Source organism: Zootermopsis nevadensis, unplaced genomic scaffold (genome assembly GCF_977971745.1).
Source record: "Zootermopsis nevadensis isolate Lab colony 2312 unplaced genomic scaffold, Znev_1.0 Znev_ptg000091l, whole genome shotgun sequence".
Classification (NCBI taxonomy): Eukaryota; Metazoa; Arthropoda; class Insecta; order Blattodea; family Termopsidae; genus Zootermopsis; species Zootermopsis nevadensis.
Window position 1 is genome coordinate 72,807 of NW_028259222.1, and position 17,978 is coordinate 90,784.

At 37.0% G+C, this 17,978-nt stretch overlaps 1 protein-coding gene across 3 annotated transcripts in view; it reads right to left on the bottom strand.

Moving 5' to 3' along the window:
• Positions 1-2,624: 2,624 nt before the first annotated feature.
• The window catches only part of LOC147870857 (kinesin-like protein KIF21A), a 36,902-nt gene continuing 21,548 nt past the window's right edge, over positions 2,625-17,978 (bottom strand). The window contains exons 15-19 of one of the 3 annotated variants that reach the window (XM_087341815.1): positions 16,822-16,983; positions 15,070-15,203; positions 13,314-13,553; positions 11,301-11,450; positions 2,625-3,101 (exon numbers count right to left, since the gene is read on the bottom strand). In XM_087341815.1, the coding sequence (XP_087197941.1) occupies positions 11,378-11,450; positions 13,314-13,553; positions 15,070-15,203; positions 16,822-16,983 (609 nt within the window). In that variant the 3' untranslated portion in view covers positions 2,625-3,101; positions 11,301-11,377. Of the gene's footprint in view, positions 3,102-8,261; positions 11,152-11,300; positions 11,454-13,313; positions 13,554-15,069; positions 15,204-16,821; positions 16,984-17,978 lie in introns of those variants that run through there. The other 2 variants (XM_087341813.1, XM_087341814.1) reach the window with 2 other exon arrangements.

A 17,978-nucleotide genomic window follows, 5' to 3' on the forward strand; every position in this document is an offset into this window, starting at 1 on the left:
GAAGTAGCAAGCATTTCCGGAATTTAGTCTCCTCCTAACTTCCTCACAAGTATCGTTTTGATTTGTTATTGTTGTTCCCAAATATTTGAACTTTGTAACCCTTTCAAAGGATTTATTAGCCACCCTAAGATAATTTTGCCCGCCTGTCTTCTGATTACGAGATACTAACATGTACTTAGTTTTTTCTGAATTTACTTCCAGCCCCTACTTGTCTACCAGCCTCTAGTAAAACTTCTGCGTTCCTCTTTATTGTACTTATATCGTCCCCCAATAAATTAACATCATCAGCATATGCCAATAGCTGATGTGTCCCATTCAATTGTAAACCCTCCTGCCTACCTTGGACCTTCCTGATGGCGTATTCTAGCGCAAAGTTAAAGAGCAAGGGAGACAAAGCATCTCCTTGTTTTAGACCGTTCTTGATGAGGAATGTCTCAGATACATATTTACCTACTCGAATTTTGCTACAGGTTTCATTTAAGCACATTTTTATTAGACCCACTAGCTTCTTTGGTATACCAAATTCAATAAGAATATTATATAGCACTTCTCTCTTCACAGAGTCATAGGCTTTTTTGAAATCTATAAATAACTGATGTACGGTCCCACCGAACTCCCATTTTTTCTCTAGTATCTGACAAATGCAAAAGATCTGATCAATCGTTGATCTGTTTCGTCTGAACCCACACTGATGATCCCCAATAATTTCATTCGCATATGGGGTTAATCTTGCCAAAAGAATGTTGGATAGAATTTTGTATGAGGTTGATAGCAGCGAAATTCCTCGGTAATTACCACACTCAGTCTTGTCCCCCTTCTTATGAATAGGAATAATTATGGATTCCTTCCATTGTTGTGGCATCTCTTCCTTATCCCAAATTAACTGAATAAGCTTATGGATCCTCATATGCAACCCTTTGCCACCTGCTTTAATTAATTCGGCCAGAATCTGATCAATTCCTGGAGATTTATAACTTTTCAACTTCCCAATGGCTAGTTCCACTTCATCTAAGCTAGGTTCTGGCACCAACAGTTCAGCTGTATGCATTTTAATCTGTCTAATATCACCAGTATCATGAACATTTAAGAGCTCGCTAAAGAAATTTTTCCACCTATTCACAATTTTTATTGGATCTGCAAGCAAATTGCCACTATCATCCTCTACCAAATTGGTCTGGGGTTGATATCCTTTCTTAAAGTTATTAATGCCTCTGTACAGGTCTCTGATGTTTTTTTCCCTTATTATTTGTCTCAAGTTCAGCAATTTTGCCCTTCAGGTATTCCCTTTTCTTAGTCCTAAAGGTTCTACTAGCCTCACGTCTCACGTTACATAGATTATTCGCATTTGTTTTGTTTGGGTTCTGCAAACATTGAAATTTTGTTTGCTTCCTTCGATCTATTAATTTTGAACATTCTTCATCAAACCACGGTTTATTTTGCTTTCTCCTGTAGTATCCTAGTTTCTCTTTTGCTGAAATGTTGATGCAGTTTCTGACATTTTCCCACTCCCTGTTGATGTCCACACTTTCATTATCCTAATTTGTCTCTAAAATTTGAAACCTATTCGAAATTTCAACTTGATATTGTTCCTTTGCCTCTCCCTCACTTAATTTTTTCAAATCAAATCTTTCTGTGTCAAAATTTTGTTTAGTTCGTCTGCTTACTGAAAGCCGCTCCCTCACTTTTGCTACCACCAGATAATGATCAGTGTCGCAATCTGCTCCTCTGAATGATCTCACATCAATTACATTTGTCTGCCTTCTCTTATCTACTAAAACATGATCTATTTGATTGTGTGTTCTGCCATCTGGAGAAGTCCAAGTGTATTTATGAACATCACGGTGTGGAAATTTTGTACTTTTTATAATTAAATCTTTTGACGTAGCAAAGGTTACTGCTCTAACACCGTTATCATTACTAAGTGCATGGAGACTCTCGCTGCCTATTGTGGGTTTGAAGATATCCTCCCTCCCAATTTTTGCATTGAAATCTCCTAGCAGAATTTTCATGTGATACTTGCCAAATGTATCAAATACTGATTCCAATTCTTCATAAAAGCTATCCTTGATATCATCGCTTTTGTCTTCAGTTGGGGCATGAACATTAAGGACAATGATGTCGCACCAACGTCCTTCCAAAATTACGTAAGACAACCTGTCACTAACAAATTCTACTCTCTTAACTGCTGCCCTAATTCTGCTATGAACAAAAAAACCCGTCCCTAGCTGATGATTGTCATTCCCCTTTCCATAGAAAAATGTAAAATTGTCCACTGGGATCGTGCCCTCCCCCTCCCATCGCACTTCCTGCACTGCCACTAAGTCTAACTTATAATTCCCTAATTCCCTACACACTGATTTCAGTGCCCCAGCCCTATAGAGGCTCCTAATGTTCCAAGTACCAAATCTCATGTCCTTTTTCAATTGCTGTGGTCGTGCCAAAGAGTCCGTCCTGATCCGAGGCTTGGTTGATTTTTTCGTAACACATATTTTTTTAAAGGTGAAAGGTTGTTAGCCCTACACCCAACCCCCAACCTGGAGGACCAGAGTATCACTCTTAGTCTAGCGCATCTATACAAATAATATAAAGTATTGTTATGGACTTCTGCATATGAATTATCAGCATTCTATACAAATAAAATTATTTTATTAGTAATTCTATAATATAGATGCTAAAATTTAAAAATAACAATTAAAACGGTATGTTACAGTTATTAAAATCATCTAAAAGAGAATATTTGTGTTTTAGTTACAAAATTAATATAATCCAAATCACACAACCTTGCAGTTGTTTCTAACTTTTAAAATTTTTCAGAAGGTAACAGTGGAACATAATGAGTATTAATGTGGTCCCAAAAAATCTTTTGTTCACAACACATCACAATGGACTTCTTGGTTTCTTGCATGCAGCAACAATGTGAGATCAGTATGAGACAAGTCACCTCATGAAATGCTGCACACACGATGATGCTGTGATGTTGACTGTAAGGCGATGGACACCAGATTAGTCTCTGAAAGTTAGCAGGGTTTCAGATGTCATCACCGGCATCCGGAGATATGTCATCGTGGCTGCAAAGCTTCCAGAAACGGATGGCACAATCACTGAAAGGAAAACACGCTGTTATGTTTGTACAAAATTTACATCAGTAATGAGATTCTCAACCTGGTTAGAAACATACATGTTAAGCATTCATTATCTGTCTTAGTAATAGCATCAATTCAATCTCATCTTTAAATACACTTCACCACACTCTCCTAATCAATAGGCATTATTACACAACTGTGAAACTCACAAAAATAACTATAAGAAATACATAATTATAAGTTATTATGTGCTCTTTGCATGAAGTGCATAGGGAGAACACATTATGGGTTGACTCTGTCTGTCTGCCCATCCAGTCGATTCTACCACAGAACCATTGGATGGATTGGGATGAAATTTGATGTGGAGGTTGTGCTATTCTGTATGACCTCAAAATCATATTTTTGAATATTCTACGAGCATCAGTGATAACAGAATGATGGAAGTCATGAGGTAGACAATGAGATGCTGTAGCCTGGCGGACAAAGTAGAAATTATTGAACAAATTTAATTCCTCTAAATGCATGTTGCAGAGAACACACGAGGATATTGTGTATTCCGGTACGGAATACACTTTCCTCAGTTGTGTGCACATTACGAGAATGTGAACTGCAAGTTGATTCAGTTGAAGAATACTTAACGAATCTTATACTACTTGCCGACAAATTACTAGATTACCTGAATTAAATGCTATATATATTTTTAAAATTGGCATATTTTTGAAGCTCAAGTCACAGATCTTAAGGATGGCAGGCACACATATTTTCTTATAATGAACAGTTTCCTTTCCAGGGGTGGGGGGGTGGTTTGAGTATGTAACACAAATTCAACTGAGAAACTAGACTCACATGGGTTTTCACCTTATTTTCAGGTAAAAATTTCACATTCAAAGATTAATAATATATAACTTAAAACACACTTGATAAATTTACACCCTTTTAATTGTTTCATTGTAAACATATACACAAACAACAATGATGGAACCAAAAATATTAGTATATAAAAGATGCAAGTAAATACACAGCACTCACATGCCCATGAACTGCAGGAACACAAAATTAAAAATAAGACAAAATGACACAACACTGCACTAATTCTAAAAGCTATTTTGGTCCTTGAGTTATTATCTTAAATGCATCCTGAGTTGCCATTATAAAAGCAGTAATAGTGTTTAATTCTTGTTAAGTGATATATGTGGTAATATTTATATCATCTCTATGTGGATTTTATGAAAAATTGTAAGTCTTACATTATTGCCAACAATTTCATTATTTCCTATGCATAAAGCTTAACTTTTTACATGTAACACAAATGGCTATACCAGTCTTAAAAGAAAACAAAGCAAGACTGCTTAACCATCAATTCTATACACTTGAAGAATATTATCTAAAAATATGGTAACATAAATAAAACCAAAGAAGCTACATAAAAAGCCAGCATTGGAAAACGTTTCCCTGTTTTATTGCACTGTCTTCTATAGATAGTGTATCTTCATAACAATTGTACTACAATTTGGGCAAACCTATCTCATATCTCAGTAACCAGATGCCACATGTGCCACTTCTCTTATGAGATTACTGATTCTACACATGGCATATAAGATAGTAACATGAAATAAAACTCTTGTATCAGTACAACATAAATAATAGCAAAATACAACTGTTACATGAACAACACAAGTTAAACAACAGAAAAGTCCCAGACTTCGGTACTTCCACTGTGGCCTTGGTATTCAAGCACATCAAAACAAAAGCAAAACTGAGGTAAAGCTATACAGAACTGTTACCTGTTATTAATGCTAATTGTTCCTTGGCCTGTCATGTACAGCTTGTTCCACTGACGAAAAGATGCAAATGCATTCTGCTGACAGACAATGAACTGCCCAACTATGCATGCTCTGTGCTAAGTTTCATTTGAAAAATGCAAGTCCCTTACCTTGTCAAAGGAACTAATACCCTCCTTACCAAGACGTCCATCCCAACCACAGATCAGTATGTCTACACACAGTTCACATAATGAGACATGAGACTGTCATTGCAGCAAATATGTCCATGGTTCCATGGTGGACTTCTAGGTTAGATAACAAACTTCTCCAACGATAAGCTCCTCTAAACTGTTGATACTACCTCCACGTACACATGGTATCGTACACCAGAACACCACGATGGACAAAGTTTACTGTAATTGTTCTTTCAAGAACTTACTCTGAGCTACAAATGTCTTTCAAATTCAGTACACTGTAGGGTAACTAGTGCATGATAATGGCAATAAGGACATTTTCACCAATTTAACTGGCAGGAAATATTAAACTATAATTTCACTTTTGGAGCATGGGACAGCGCATCTAGACTCACAGTTGTCTTACATATTCTCAGAGCCTGTCTGGCATATCGATATATTCATAGGGCCCGGAGACAAATGAAAATTACATTTATACCACAGCCTGGGAAAACAAGTTTCAAAGAGATTAATGCTTATCACCAAATCAATCCAGCACATTTCTCATTCAAGTCAATGGAGAAAGAAGCAGAAAAGCCATTTTAGCAAAACTGTATTGAGGGATGAACCCATACATTAAAACCAGCCTGCCCTTACCGAGCTCGTAAATCTATTAAAACTGCACTGCAAAATGTAGTAACACAATGTGGAACACAAGAGAATAACTAGAAGCCTTCCTTCTTATCAACTGGCAAGTGGAAGGTTCCACAGGCCTCTAGGACAGACCAGAACTTATATGCACTTATAAAAGGCGAGCGTAGTTGAGGGACAGGGTATATTTGTTGTAAGAACAACAACCTAAGTGTGAGGTGCAACGTGAATCAAATAGCTACCAGAAACAGAAAAAGACAGAAGAACGATGTGAGGTATGTAAATACGAGCAGTGGTCAAGAGAACAAATGTGATTTAGAGACCGACAAACTGAAAGACATGAAAAGTAACTACTGGAGAACGATAATTTCGAGTGATATTCCTTCAGTTGCTTTGAATGCAGTCAAGAAGAAGTTCGTATTAATTACAATTGAGTGTTTAATAAATCCATCTTTGTAAAGAACAAGCAAGAAATTGAGACTCATTACAATGCAAGCACATTTGTTGTGCAGATGGCAACGGTATTTTAATTTATAATATTACAAAAGGATGTCTCACCTTAAAATCAGACAAATACTGTGCCCTCATTTCCATAAAGAGACCTTATTTACAGTTGGAGAAGCTGGCAGGCATAACCACAATATATGCAGGGCACTTCTGACAAGATCTGCATGCTTTTGGCATGGTTATTCTTAAAGAACTGTACATATTTAAACCAAAATAATGTATATCTGTTGAAACTGGTAAAAGATAATCTATACCTCAATGCCCCAGGCACATACTGCATTCCATGTACATGTGGTAAGTTTACATTGCAGAGATGGACTGAGCCACTGAGACACGGTGCAAGAACCATGCAAAGGACATGTCTGTACCAACTGGACAACAGCACGGAGGCTATGGATTGTAACAATTTCAAGGGCACCATTGTATTAGCTACATGGATTCCTTTGTGAAGGAGGCCATCAAGACATGGTCACGCTCCAATGATTTAAACAGACATCAAATTCACTCAAAGTCAATCATGGAATACAGCTACTGACCATTTAAGAGAAGTAGAGGGAAGAAGCAATGGCACCAATCATCCGAAATTGTACAGATTAAGAAACAGAGATTACGAGATGACTGAGTTCCAAACTCCTGTCACTGTATCGCTGCTGTAGTACTCTAAGATAAGGACAAGGACACTGGGCTCTAAGAGCTGTAAGTACAAATACAATAGGCCATCATATCAACCCTGATAATAGAAGAATAGGAAGCCTCTAAAACATTGGATATTAATCACATTCTCACATGCCTGATCTCCTAAGAAGACTTCATCGCATTCAGCTGCCATGAAAGCTGTTAAAATTATAAAATTAAACATATTTGTGGCTTTGTTTTATAGTAACATTATGGTTATACTTTACACCTATGACACCCATTGTAACAGAATGCTAAATTACTTTACTTAGAGGTGACACTTATAGCAGATATTAAAATATGAATACACTGATAACAAGCCCTTCTTTTCTCCAATGTAGAATTTTCTATGGCAAATTTTGTGCTTCACGTACTCAGTGTAGTCATGATTAAAAGCAACTCTAAAGATTCAACAAACTGCATAACAAGTATAAATTAGTAAAGCCAACATGAACGACAGCAACACAGATGCAGATCTGCAAGAAAAATTAAAATTTGAAAACATGCACAAAAATATTACACAGATTTAAAATGAAACCAATCACCTGGCACAAGATGCTGGCCTCTCAGCTGTCGGCTGTTTCTCAAGGAAATGGACGTGCCATATGGAAGGATCACATGATACGGACAAACAAGATTTAAAATAGCTTCCTCGGTGTTATGTATGTTAAGATATCAGATCTATGAGATGCTATGAGAACATATGTATCGTCTAAATTTCTGCGTCATACCAACTCATACAGACACTGTTCAATAATTGGCTGAAGGACAAGACAAATGCGTGACTTCAGACCTATATGGTGGCAATAGTTCAGGAACTGATGGTTCTGCACCAAAAAACTTGATGTTTTCAAATAAAGTGGTGGAAAACCAAAAACATTGTTATCTGCCAGCAGGAAAACAAGCAAATGTTCTTAACAAGTACACACTGATAGCTCATAATTCCAATTTCCCTTCATGACTCAGAAACAATGGAGAATCTTCTGATCAATATGGTATGATACTGACAGCACATCTGAACTGGATAATGATTTCAAATCACATTTCTGATGGACTTGAGATGCGTTTTCCTTTATCACCAGCAGAATGCCTGCAGTGTTACAGAGGGAAAACTTAACATGTGTTTGAATTTATCAGGTTTTCTTACCCACAAGCTTATCACAGGCCTGCTCATCTGACGGGCATTGTTAATTTCAAAACAAAAATCTGTTATCCTTAAATATCTGCATTTGTAGTGTTATCTATAACAATAAGTTTCAAAGATATTTGTAAAGATTTTGCCCATTTCTTCTGTATGAATATAAATAATAATTGGAACTGTTCTTCCTCCTCTTGTTAGTTGTGCGAAAATCTTCTTAAATTCTGAATTGTACAAACAGTAGCAAACTGCCAGATAGAGTAATTACATATTCATGCAACAGTTTTATTTCATATTAATTACTAGAATCTTTAAGAGAGAAGATTACATCTGACAAGAACTTATATTTAAAATCCCTAAATGATGAGCTTAAAAAAATATTCTTGAGAATGGAATTATAACGTATCTTCCTCGTCTTCTACAGAGGACCACATCATGACAAAGTCTCAAAAAAGAACTTCTTCATAAACATTTGGTGTATTTCCTGTGAGTGCCACACATCTAAGCCTTTTGCATAACTTGAAGAACTTCATGACCAGAACAAGAAAACAAAATACAGACACAAGATATTCAATACATTAATATGAATTATGAGCTCTTGCAGGCCATACTGAAACTGGACATAGGTCAGGTTTTGCAAGGCCATGGTTTAATGCACAAAGTGAAAATTATGCAGTGTCATAAATGCAAATAACAGAATATTGGCCAATGGGAATATTATATTGCATAACAACCTATGTACCATCAAAGCTGATGGAAATTAAGATTTTTTGTGTTGAACAGTAATATAATTTATTGCAGCATTATCTTTGCAAATTGCACCTAAATTACATTAATTTGTAACATTACTTTATAAACTAAACTAAATGTGAAAACATCTCATTGGCAGCAAGCTGAAATATCCTGCATCACGCTCTTGACACAAAAAACCAACCACGTTAACTTCAGACTTCTGCCATAGGCAAGTTTTTTTCTACATCTCACAAATGGTGCAGCGAAAACAGATGATGCACCATCAATGGAGGAATGATTTCCAGTTCAGTTCTGTACCACCTGACAATCTTCATTGGCTTTGGGAGTGGGTAACAGGAAGCAAAGCGAAGTAAAAACTCTTCTGCCATGCCTGCTGAACCATGATGATGTACACAAGATACAAATTAGGCACTGTCACCGACATCCGTTGATTCAAGAAACTTATGACTGAATTGGCCAGTTATCTTTATAGCTAAAGTGACCCGGATTTTAACATTTAACAATGGAGTCTGTGCTGTCTTCTTAGCAACTTCATCTCTGCTGTTTTACAAAATTTTGGCTCTGGACTGGTCAGACACTAAGATTTAAGTATATATGATATGTCAGAGAGAGAGAGCGAGAGAGCACAAGTGAAATTGTGCAAATCCAAATGTATGTGCTAGTATTCAGCTGTGCCAAGATGTTCATTTCCTTTAAGTTCCTTCACAAAAAAATGTAATTTTAAAATATCAAATCCAGGTATGTTGAATTTCATGGATGACAGCCACACGGAAAACTACTTATTATTCGGTATTTTAATTATTATAGCATGAGATTTCAATTTTTACACATGTATTACAAATAGTTATTGGTTAAAAACACCGACGTGAAATGCAAAAATAATCCTACATAAACACACACAATGACTTGAAAGTGTGACCATAACAATAATCTTCAAATCAGCATGCCTTCTGGTGCAATAACATTCAAACGTCATGACAGAGTATTTATTAATGCTTCGAAACAACAGATAAGCATTTATGTGGGAAAGATCAAAGCAGAAGGAAAAGGGGTCCCTCAGAGCAGGACTGACAATAATGCAATATGTATAATGAAAAGAATAGTTGCATACCAAATTTTAAATAATATTTGAAACTTAATGTCTTTTGCGTAAATATTTCAATAAGAAATCAAGAAAGGAAGGAAACAATTTATCACAGCGGCTTCTATTCTGTGCAATAATCTACCTGGTTGCTACATAACAATGAAAACATCGGAATATTCTAGTGTTTAAAGTAAGATGGTGCCCATATTGGGGGGGGGGACTCAGAATGATTATTTTTCTCATTACTTACAGGTATTAAACAGAGAAAGAGAGGATCAAAGATTAGTAATGGATGATCAATGACTGAGCAGTTCACCATAAGCCAGAATTTAATTTTTAGCATGAAAGTAACGTGAGGATTTCTTATTTTAAAAGGGGAGAGTAAAGTAGTGGGTGCTTATTTCGCGACAGGGAACGAGGTAAGGGTTCTGATTCTTCGTTGTGTGATGAGACATTTGCCTCTTATACAACTTTCTGGAGACTGAGTGACCGGCTGTGTGCATCTCAGCCTGCAAAGACGCAGCTTCCAAAACATTGAGGTTTAATCACTTATCAAAACAGATGGTCACTTGAGAAGATAATTTCTGTATCAGTCATAGAAATTTCATATTTTACACCTTCCTCCCATTTCCCACCTGAAAATCTTAAGGTCAGAACACTCATAACAACTTTTGTGTATATTCTGGACACGTTATAACAAATCAATGCAGACAGAACTTTCTTTAAGGTATTACATTTTCTATTCTGGTTTTCAATGAGTGTGTATCTAAACAAATTATAATACAGGCCTTCCAAGTTATAACAATCCTCTGGAGACCCAAGAAAGGAACCAACAAAAAAATAGGTCTCTATAATAACTTCAATTATGAACTTTATTACCTAATTTTACAACGTGATTTCATTCTGTACACTGACATATTCCAAACTTTTCAATTGCAAAGGATAAGCTTGGACTACATTAGCAAGCTGACTGTAAGGGGCACGTGTCTACATTCATTTAGCATGAAAATCCTAATTTTGGGGTTCTGACATGTGACCCTACACAAAAATAAAACAGGTCAGTCCAAGTCCCTCTGAAGAAATTCACAGCATTGTGACAATTTCAGTAATTCCAATCTCCACTACCACTCACTATGATCTGTCCAAAATTAAAACATGGCTATAACAAGGTTTTGAGTCATTATCAGTGTTGCATATAATAAGGCTAACCAGCATTATCACGTTGATTACAAACTTCAATATCGTAACATCAAAGACTACTATAGAGACAACCATCTTTTAGTATGCAGCTAGAAACACCCATAAAAAGTTGAGAGTTCATCATCTACAACATAAAAATCAACATGAAATAAAGCATTCCTGCTCAGCTACACAGTAGAATTTAAAACTAAGAAGAAATTAAGATGGAATCCACCAATTCAACTGGAAAAGAAGGTAATTTCGCACCAGTGACAAGGTTTTAATTTTACTCACATGGACCCTGGCTTGCCCAAGAGGTTGCCCTGCACAAGATTCATGTTGCGTCGACCAAGACGGGGAGAGATTGATTCCTATCGGTCATACACTTTGCGTGCTGCCACTGGTGATGGTTTCAGCTGATCTGGCCTACTGGCTACTAGTGTTCTGCTGAAATGACACAAGGTTATAGTATTTCAACTTTCATCAAAAATTACTGAATGAAGCACAAGAATCATTCCTTCCAACTCTAAACTTTGGAAAAAAACCCTACAAGTCAAATATGTGTGTGTAGCCCAAGCACAACACCAACATCAGGTAACAACTGAACATGTTGCTGCAGAACTCGTACCGCAAAGAAAGGGAGCTATCTATATCTTCACTTTCAGCTATACCATGTAGCTATTCACATAACAAGTACTAAGGAAGTAAACAGCTGTTTAAATAAAAATGCATAAAATTGGTCAATACCACATGGAAATATTAAAGATTTATCATGGTAATGTCCAAGGCTAACACGCGTAGACACACTGCAAGCAATCAAAATTACCAAACTCTCTCTCTCTTAGAGTAGTTAGAAGGTTAGTGTGTGTATAATTTCAGAAGGTTCCAAAAAAGTATATTTCCTAAAATGCACATATTTAATTCAAGACATGGAAAATTTGATATGTAATAGGACTGATAATACCACAAATATTGAAATTTTGGAGACAGTAAAGACAGGACATTTCAGGTATTGGCTAGGAAAAAATTAACAGTACTGCTGACTTCACACCAAACACACATCTCAGCCTAATAACAACAAAAATATGGTTAACATACATGCTCCAGACTAATGCTGCTGTCTTGTTCACATGACTCTTATTTAATGACAAAGAATGTTGAATTCTTCATTTTATGAAAATGGATGGATAATTCCCAAATTAAACAGGCAATGGAAGGCTGTCTGTACATCCAAATTTAACTTTTACTAAGCTGGAAGTGGTGAAAAATATAAGAAACTTGAAAGTTGGCATAAATGTCTTTTCAATGGCAGCAAGGAAGAGCAAGAGGGGTCCGACTGCATATTTAAAGGATGCTAGGAAGAGGGACACACAGCCTTCTTTGAGGAACACAACCTGATAGTGAATGGGCAGGCATATGGTTTGGAGAACCCATTGCAACATTCATATAAGAACAGAAGATGTGCTGGGAGACTCCATATGACTCTAAGTCTCAAGGGGAGGAAGCCGTCTTCTTGTCTATCTCACGAGAGGGCCCAGAGGACGTCACTGGTAATGATACCTAAACCTGGGCATTTGAGTTATGTTCAGGCAAAATATTTTCATCATATCAGTTTCAAGCTTTTCCTCTTGAAAACAATGAAAGGGCTCATGGATAGATATATAAAATACAGAGCCTTGGTGGAATAACCATTGTGCTCCCAACAACATGCATACCACACCGGCAGGTCCGTAGAGACAGCTCTTCAGTCTTCTTTACAAGACTGAGAGGGCACTCAAGGGTGGGCTTAGCACTCTGGAAATATTTCTGGACAGAGGGTCCATTTGACAATACCACATTTCAATGTACAAGGTAAGTAAACAGCAGGGGGTGGACTGGGCTGTAATAAAATGGACGCTTGGAAGCTAGAAAACTGTGACAGCCCGAATGAGTTATTGGTTGAGGGTGTCTGTAGGGGAGGGGTTCGTCCTCACTACTGTGCACCCTGGTGAGGGATGGACATCTTGCATGGCTCAAGAGGGAGGGTCAGTGCACAAGGCTGCACTGATGACCTGGCCTTGTTGATAACTGGGAAATTTGCAAGTACTGTCTCAGAGCTCATGCAAAGGGTTAAGACATTAACATTCTACCAAAAGGCATGCATTTCTTTGTCTGCCAACATCTGAACCAGATTTAACTGGAGGAAAACACATTTCTGAAGCAAACAGGGACTTGTGACAAGGGTGCAACACCCTGTATTATGAAGACTGATATTTTAGCTGCAATTTATATCACAAAAATATTAGAATAAGCTAAAGATTCACATACTTGAGAGCACCTGGTGCACTGGGCACCCTCACAATGCCACCAGCTAATGGCGGTGGCATCAAATTTGAGTCTGTCATCTCCTCTCGAATGGCTGTGGTGCCAAGTAATTCTGTGCAAGTCAGCCGGTCCTGGTTGGTGGTTAATGAAATAATGGGATACAGCAGTTCCTCTGGTAATGCCGTTAAGCGTCGAATCTTGTGCGGTATTGTAACACTCATTCGTTGCGCATTATCATTAGAGCTGCGGACACAAAAAACATTAAACAATATTATGTACAACTGAAAGTGACTTAGGCAAAGTCACTTAACATTACATTATGACATATCAGAAGGATATACATAACTTGTAACAAACAGGCCTAAGAATACACCAACAATGTCTACTGATACTCGATGGGGAAACCAAAAAAAGTTTAAAATAAACTTTAGTGTGCGCTTCACCTTTACCTTTTCAAATTATTTGCTGCTTGGAGCACAGATTAGCTTTTTTAAAGTTAACTGTGAAATAGTACATATATATATATAACTATACACATCAAAAAATCACTTGGAGAGACAATAATGGAATTAAATACAAATCATAAAATAAATAATCTTGCTGCTATCATGAGCTACTAATAAAGCATTAAAGGCTATTTCATATTATCTCAGACAAAAGAATAAATTATTTACCAAGAGTTATTTTTGAATGTGGAATATTTTCCTTGTATTCATCACTTTTTGGTGTTTCTCACACTTCAGTGTAAAACGAAGAACACCTTATAGGAACATGCACATCTGTCTGATCTTTCAACTAACCCCATGCAAGGCTAACCCCCCCTCCCCCCACCAAAGTATCCACAAGGGGTGAAGTGAACCCAGGGGCTTGTACTTATATCTCCCTGGGGGTTCCACCCTGGGGTTTGTCCCAGCAGGGCTCTTTCCCAATTGGCCTTCATCCCATTAAAGTTTGGCCACCCTTTAGGGATTTTCCTCCCCTCGAGCATTACCTCACTAGCTTTCCCACCATATTTACTCCTTATGGCTTGGATCCCAATTTTTTAAATATCTTTTCAAACACTTCAATTAAGTACAGCATACTGCAGGTGAGAGGATGTAGTTAATGGAATAGTGAATTTTATATTACTTCTGGATTACTGGGAGATGATAAGCACAGATAAAAAAGCAAAAACTTCCAACTCTTAGGTAGAATCTGAACCCACATCCAAATAACATGGAGATATAATTGCATAACCTTCATTAATCCCTTTTCCATTTGAGAAAAAAGTTGCCTCTGTCTCAACAAGAAATGTTGTTTTGTTCATACAATACCACAGACACAACAAAGGTTTCACATGTAAGACTTGAGGTTCTCACAGCGGTGAGTATGAAGATATCCGTCTTCTGGGTTATTGCGCTGTGTAGTCTGGTCGATGCTAACCAACGTTTCAGAGGTCATACTGCCTCCGTCATCAGGGCAATAACCCAGAAGATGGATATCTTCAAGGTTTCACATGCTTCTAATAAAATAAAACATAGCAGATTTCTCTAAATAATCATTATTCAAATCTTTGCTTAGATTCTGTGTTCTTCTATCTTGGAAGGCAAGGAGATGGAGCCCTGAAGACAGGAACAGTTTGTTTCTCTGAAATGAAACTTCCAGAACAGATTCTGAAGGAGGGACAGTATCTCAGAAGGTGACTGTAATATTATTTTCATGTGCCAATTTAAAGATGAAGTCCATGCAAAACTTTAATACTGTATAAGAAATTGCTTACGTGTCTGTAGGAGAGTTAGACCTTGAAGACTTTGCAGAACTATCTGATGATAATACTGCAATGTTGTCATTATCAGCACGCTCATTCAACAGATGCTCCAGTAGCTGCTGCTGTGTGCTATTCTCCTGTTTGAGCTGGCAACATGCAGACAAAAACCAGTGTTAGAGGAACAGAAAATTATAAAAACCTTCATGACAGATACAACTTAAGATCACATATCTGAGCTCAAACCAGTTCTTTTAAAAAATTTTAGAACACAACTTGAAAATGGTTACATAAACAATAGAAGTACAATTTCACGCTCTAATGGCAGCAGGTACAAAGACGACCGCCTTCTGGGTTGTAGCGCTGTGTAGCGTGGTAGAAGTTTACCAATGTCTCTGATGTATTTGCTGCCTGTATCATCAGGATGATCAGGAAGCTGTAATCTGGCCCTGCTGTTGGCTACCTCGCCATTGTCAATGCTCACCCACGTCCCCGCTGGTCTGGCCGAGGTTCTGCCTTCACTGACTGGTTCCTACACCTCAAACCCAATCTCACATGCAGCTTACTCACTGCCCTGATGATGGAGACAGTAAGTACCCACCTTCACTTCTCACATTGGAAGCACCAATGCTCATGAACACCATAAAGTGTACAAGGTAGCACATAAAATGATACCTGATTAAAACATTAAATAAAAGCTGTAATATCCATATAACTGTACATATAAACACACAAACAGATTCATCCTTTATGGATCATATGCTCAGTATGACCAACATTCTATTATGTATCCTCCAAAACATGTATGGCTACATTTGACAATACAAATCCTCCATAATTTCGCCACACATCTGAATGTCCACAGCCCTGCATTGCATTATCAAAGCTGTTCTTTCAAACAGTTTTTCCTTAAGGTAACTCCAAAAGAAAAAGTCAAAGGGGTGTATATCCAGGCTACTGGGTGGCCACTTCTGTCCACATACATGGCAAGCAGGATGTCCATGGGAAATCACATGTGGACTGAAAGTGTCTTGTGTGAAGTCCAAGACAACATTTGCTGTGTGTGTGTGTGTGGTGTAGACCCATCTAGCTTTAATCATTGTGTACTCAATGGCAAACCAGTTTTGATAAGATGGAGCACAAAACTGTTGTGCAGTATAAACGTTAAAGAAATTCTCCTTAAAATCTTTCTTCTATCTAAAACCATATTTATTTATTCTTATAGTCATCCATGTACTTGGATGATATGCTGCATGTCTGGAGATAAAAAATAATATTCCAATCACATTTATATTTAGATGAACACTGATACTCTACTCTTCCTTTTTGACTGCTGTGAACTTCATTGCTCTCTGCTATAATGACCACAGCCGACACACTACTGAACACAGTAATAATTCACTGCATTCTATACGATGCATTTCAAAATTCACAAGTAAATTGGAAAATATACATGTATCAAAACCACGGCTGGTGGATGTAACAAGCATGACGAAGTAAATACGACTGGTAATAAATGTATCAACTTTCCTTACCCACAGCTTGACATCATGCTAAGACTTGTCTGTCCAGCTCGTACGACCTTTGTTTGACTTCGTGCCAAGTGTTCTTTCTGGGTGCTATTAGTATCTCTATAGCAGTACTTAAATTAAAAGAACTTGGAAATCCGAAGTTAAAGCGTCTTTTAATATATTTATTCTGCTAACAACAGAATAATTAATCGTCCACCCAGTGTGCCACGTAAAGAGTTAAAAGTTAATACACTACCTCGTTTGGCTTGGCTTCCATCTCTTTGACAGCAAGTTCTTTCTGTGCAGCCAAGAAACTTTGGTTGATAGCCATGTTACACAGTTTCTCAATCAGGTATCTTGAGTCCATCTCTGTCAGGCCTTGTACCAAGCTTGCTACATCCAGAGTATCCAAGTTCTCCTGCAAGTTTCATGTCAGTATGAACACAATCGTAACAGCTATAAAACCACGTTGAACAGAATGTGTGGTCACAGATCTGGAAAGATGCAAATCTTCCTTCCTCCAGAAATGTAACTTCATATTCTGAAAACATGGCACTAGGGTAAACAGTACATGAGGAAATAATTCATATCAATATAAACATTTACTAAGAAAGAATAAAGATCTTACAATCAGAGAAACAGTGACTGAAGGAAAGAAAGGAATCGTTTTTCACATGCCCACGTTACAGTTATAGCAGTTACAGTCACTGGACTAACATGTCCATCCATGTGATAAATACACACACATACATATATATGCACACATTCACACATACATAAGTATATGTGTGCATTCTCTCATTTTAACACAAAAAAAAGATTCAAACAAAATGTATATCATGTTTAATAGGCTATACACTAAGCAGTGAAGTACTAATTATGACAGTGGTCACCATTTTTAATAGTTATTAACTGTAACCTTTGTTCAAAGATAAAATTTTCAATTTAAATATGTACTGATGCATCTGTCTCTCATAGTTTATGTGGTGACATCTCAGTAACAGTTCATCAAAAATGAATGTGTTGTGTAAACGTCTCAAATCTGGCAGTAATTCTAGATTAAAAATACTTCTATTTAAAAAAGAGATGGTATCCTTGATAACTTCATAACAACGATTCCATAATCAATATTTTATTGGTTAATGTATACCCCATTAGACACTGTGTACATTTTAATGTTATTGTTTTGTAAACTTTAAAATGATAAAATTTAGGTTCCAAAGTTAGGTGGGACAACCTGTGTGTGTGTATATATGTGTATGTGTGTGTGTGTGTATATATATATGGCAATAAGCACATAAACTTGCATAAAAATCATCTGACAGTTGGAACACAAGTAAAAATTGAATTAATGTGTGTATCCTAAGTTAATGTTGGTCTTCCTAGTTGTAACACAATGTGGATTTGCAGGAA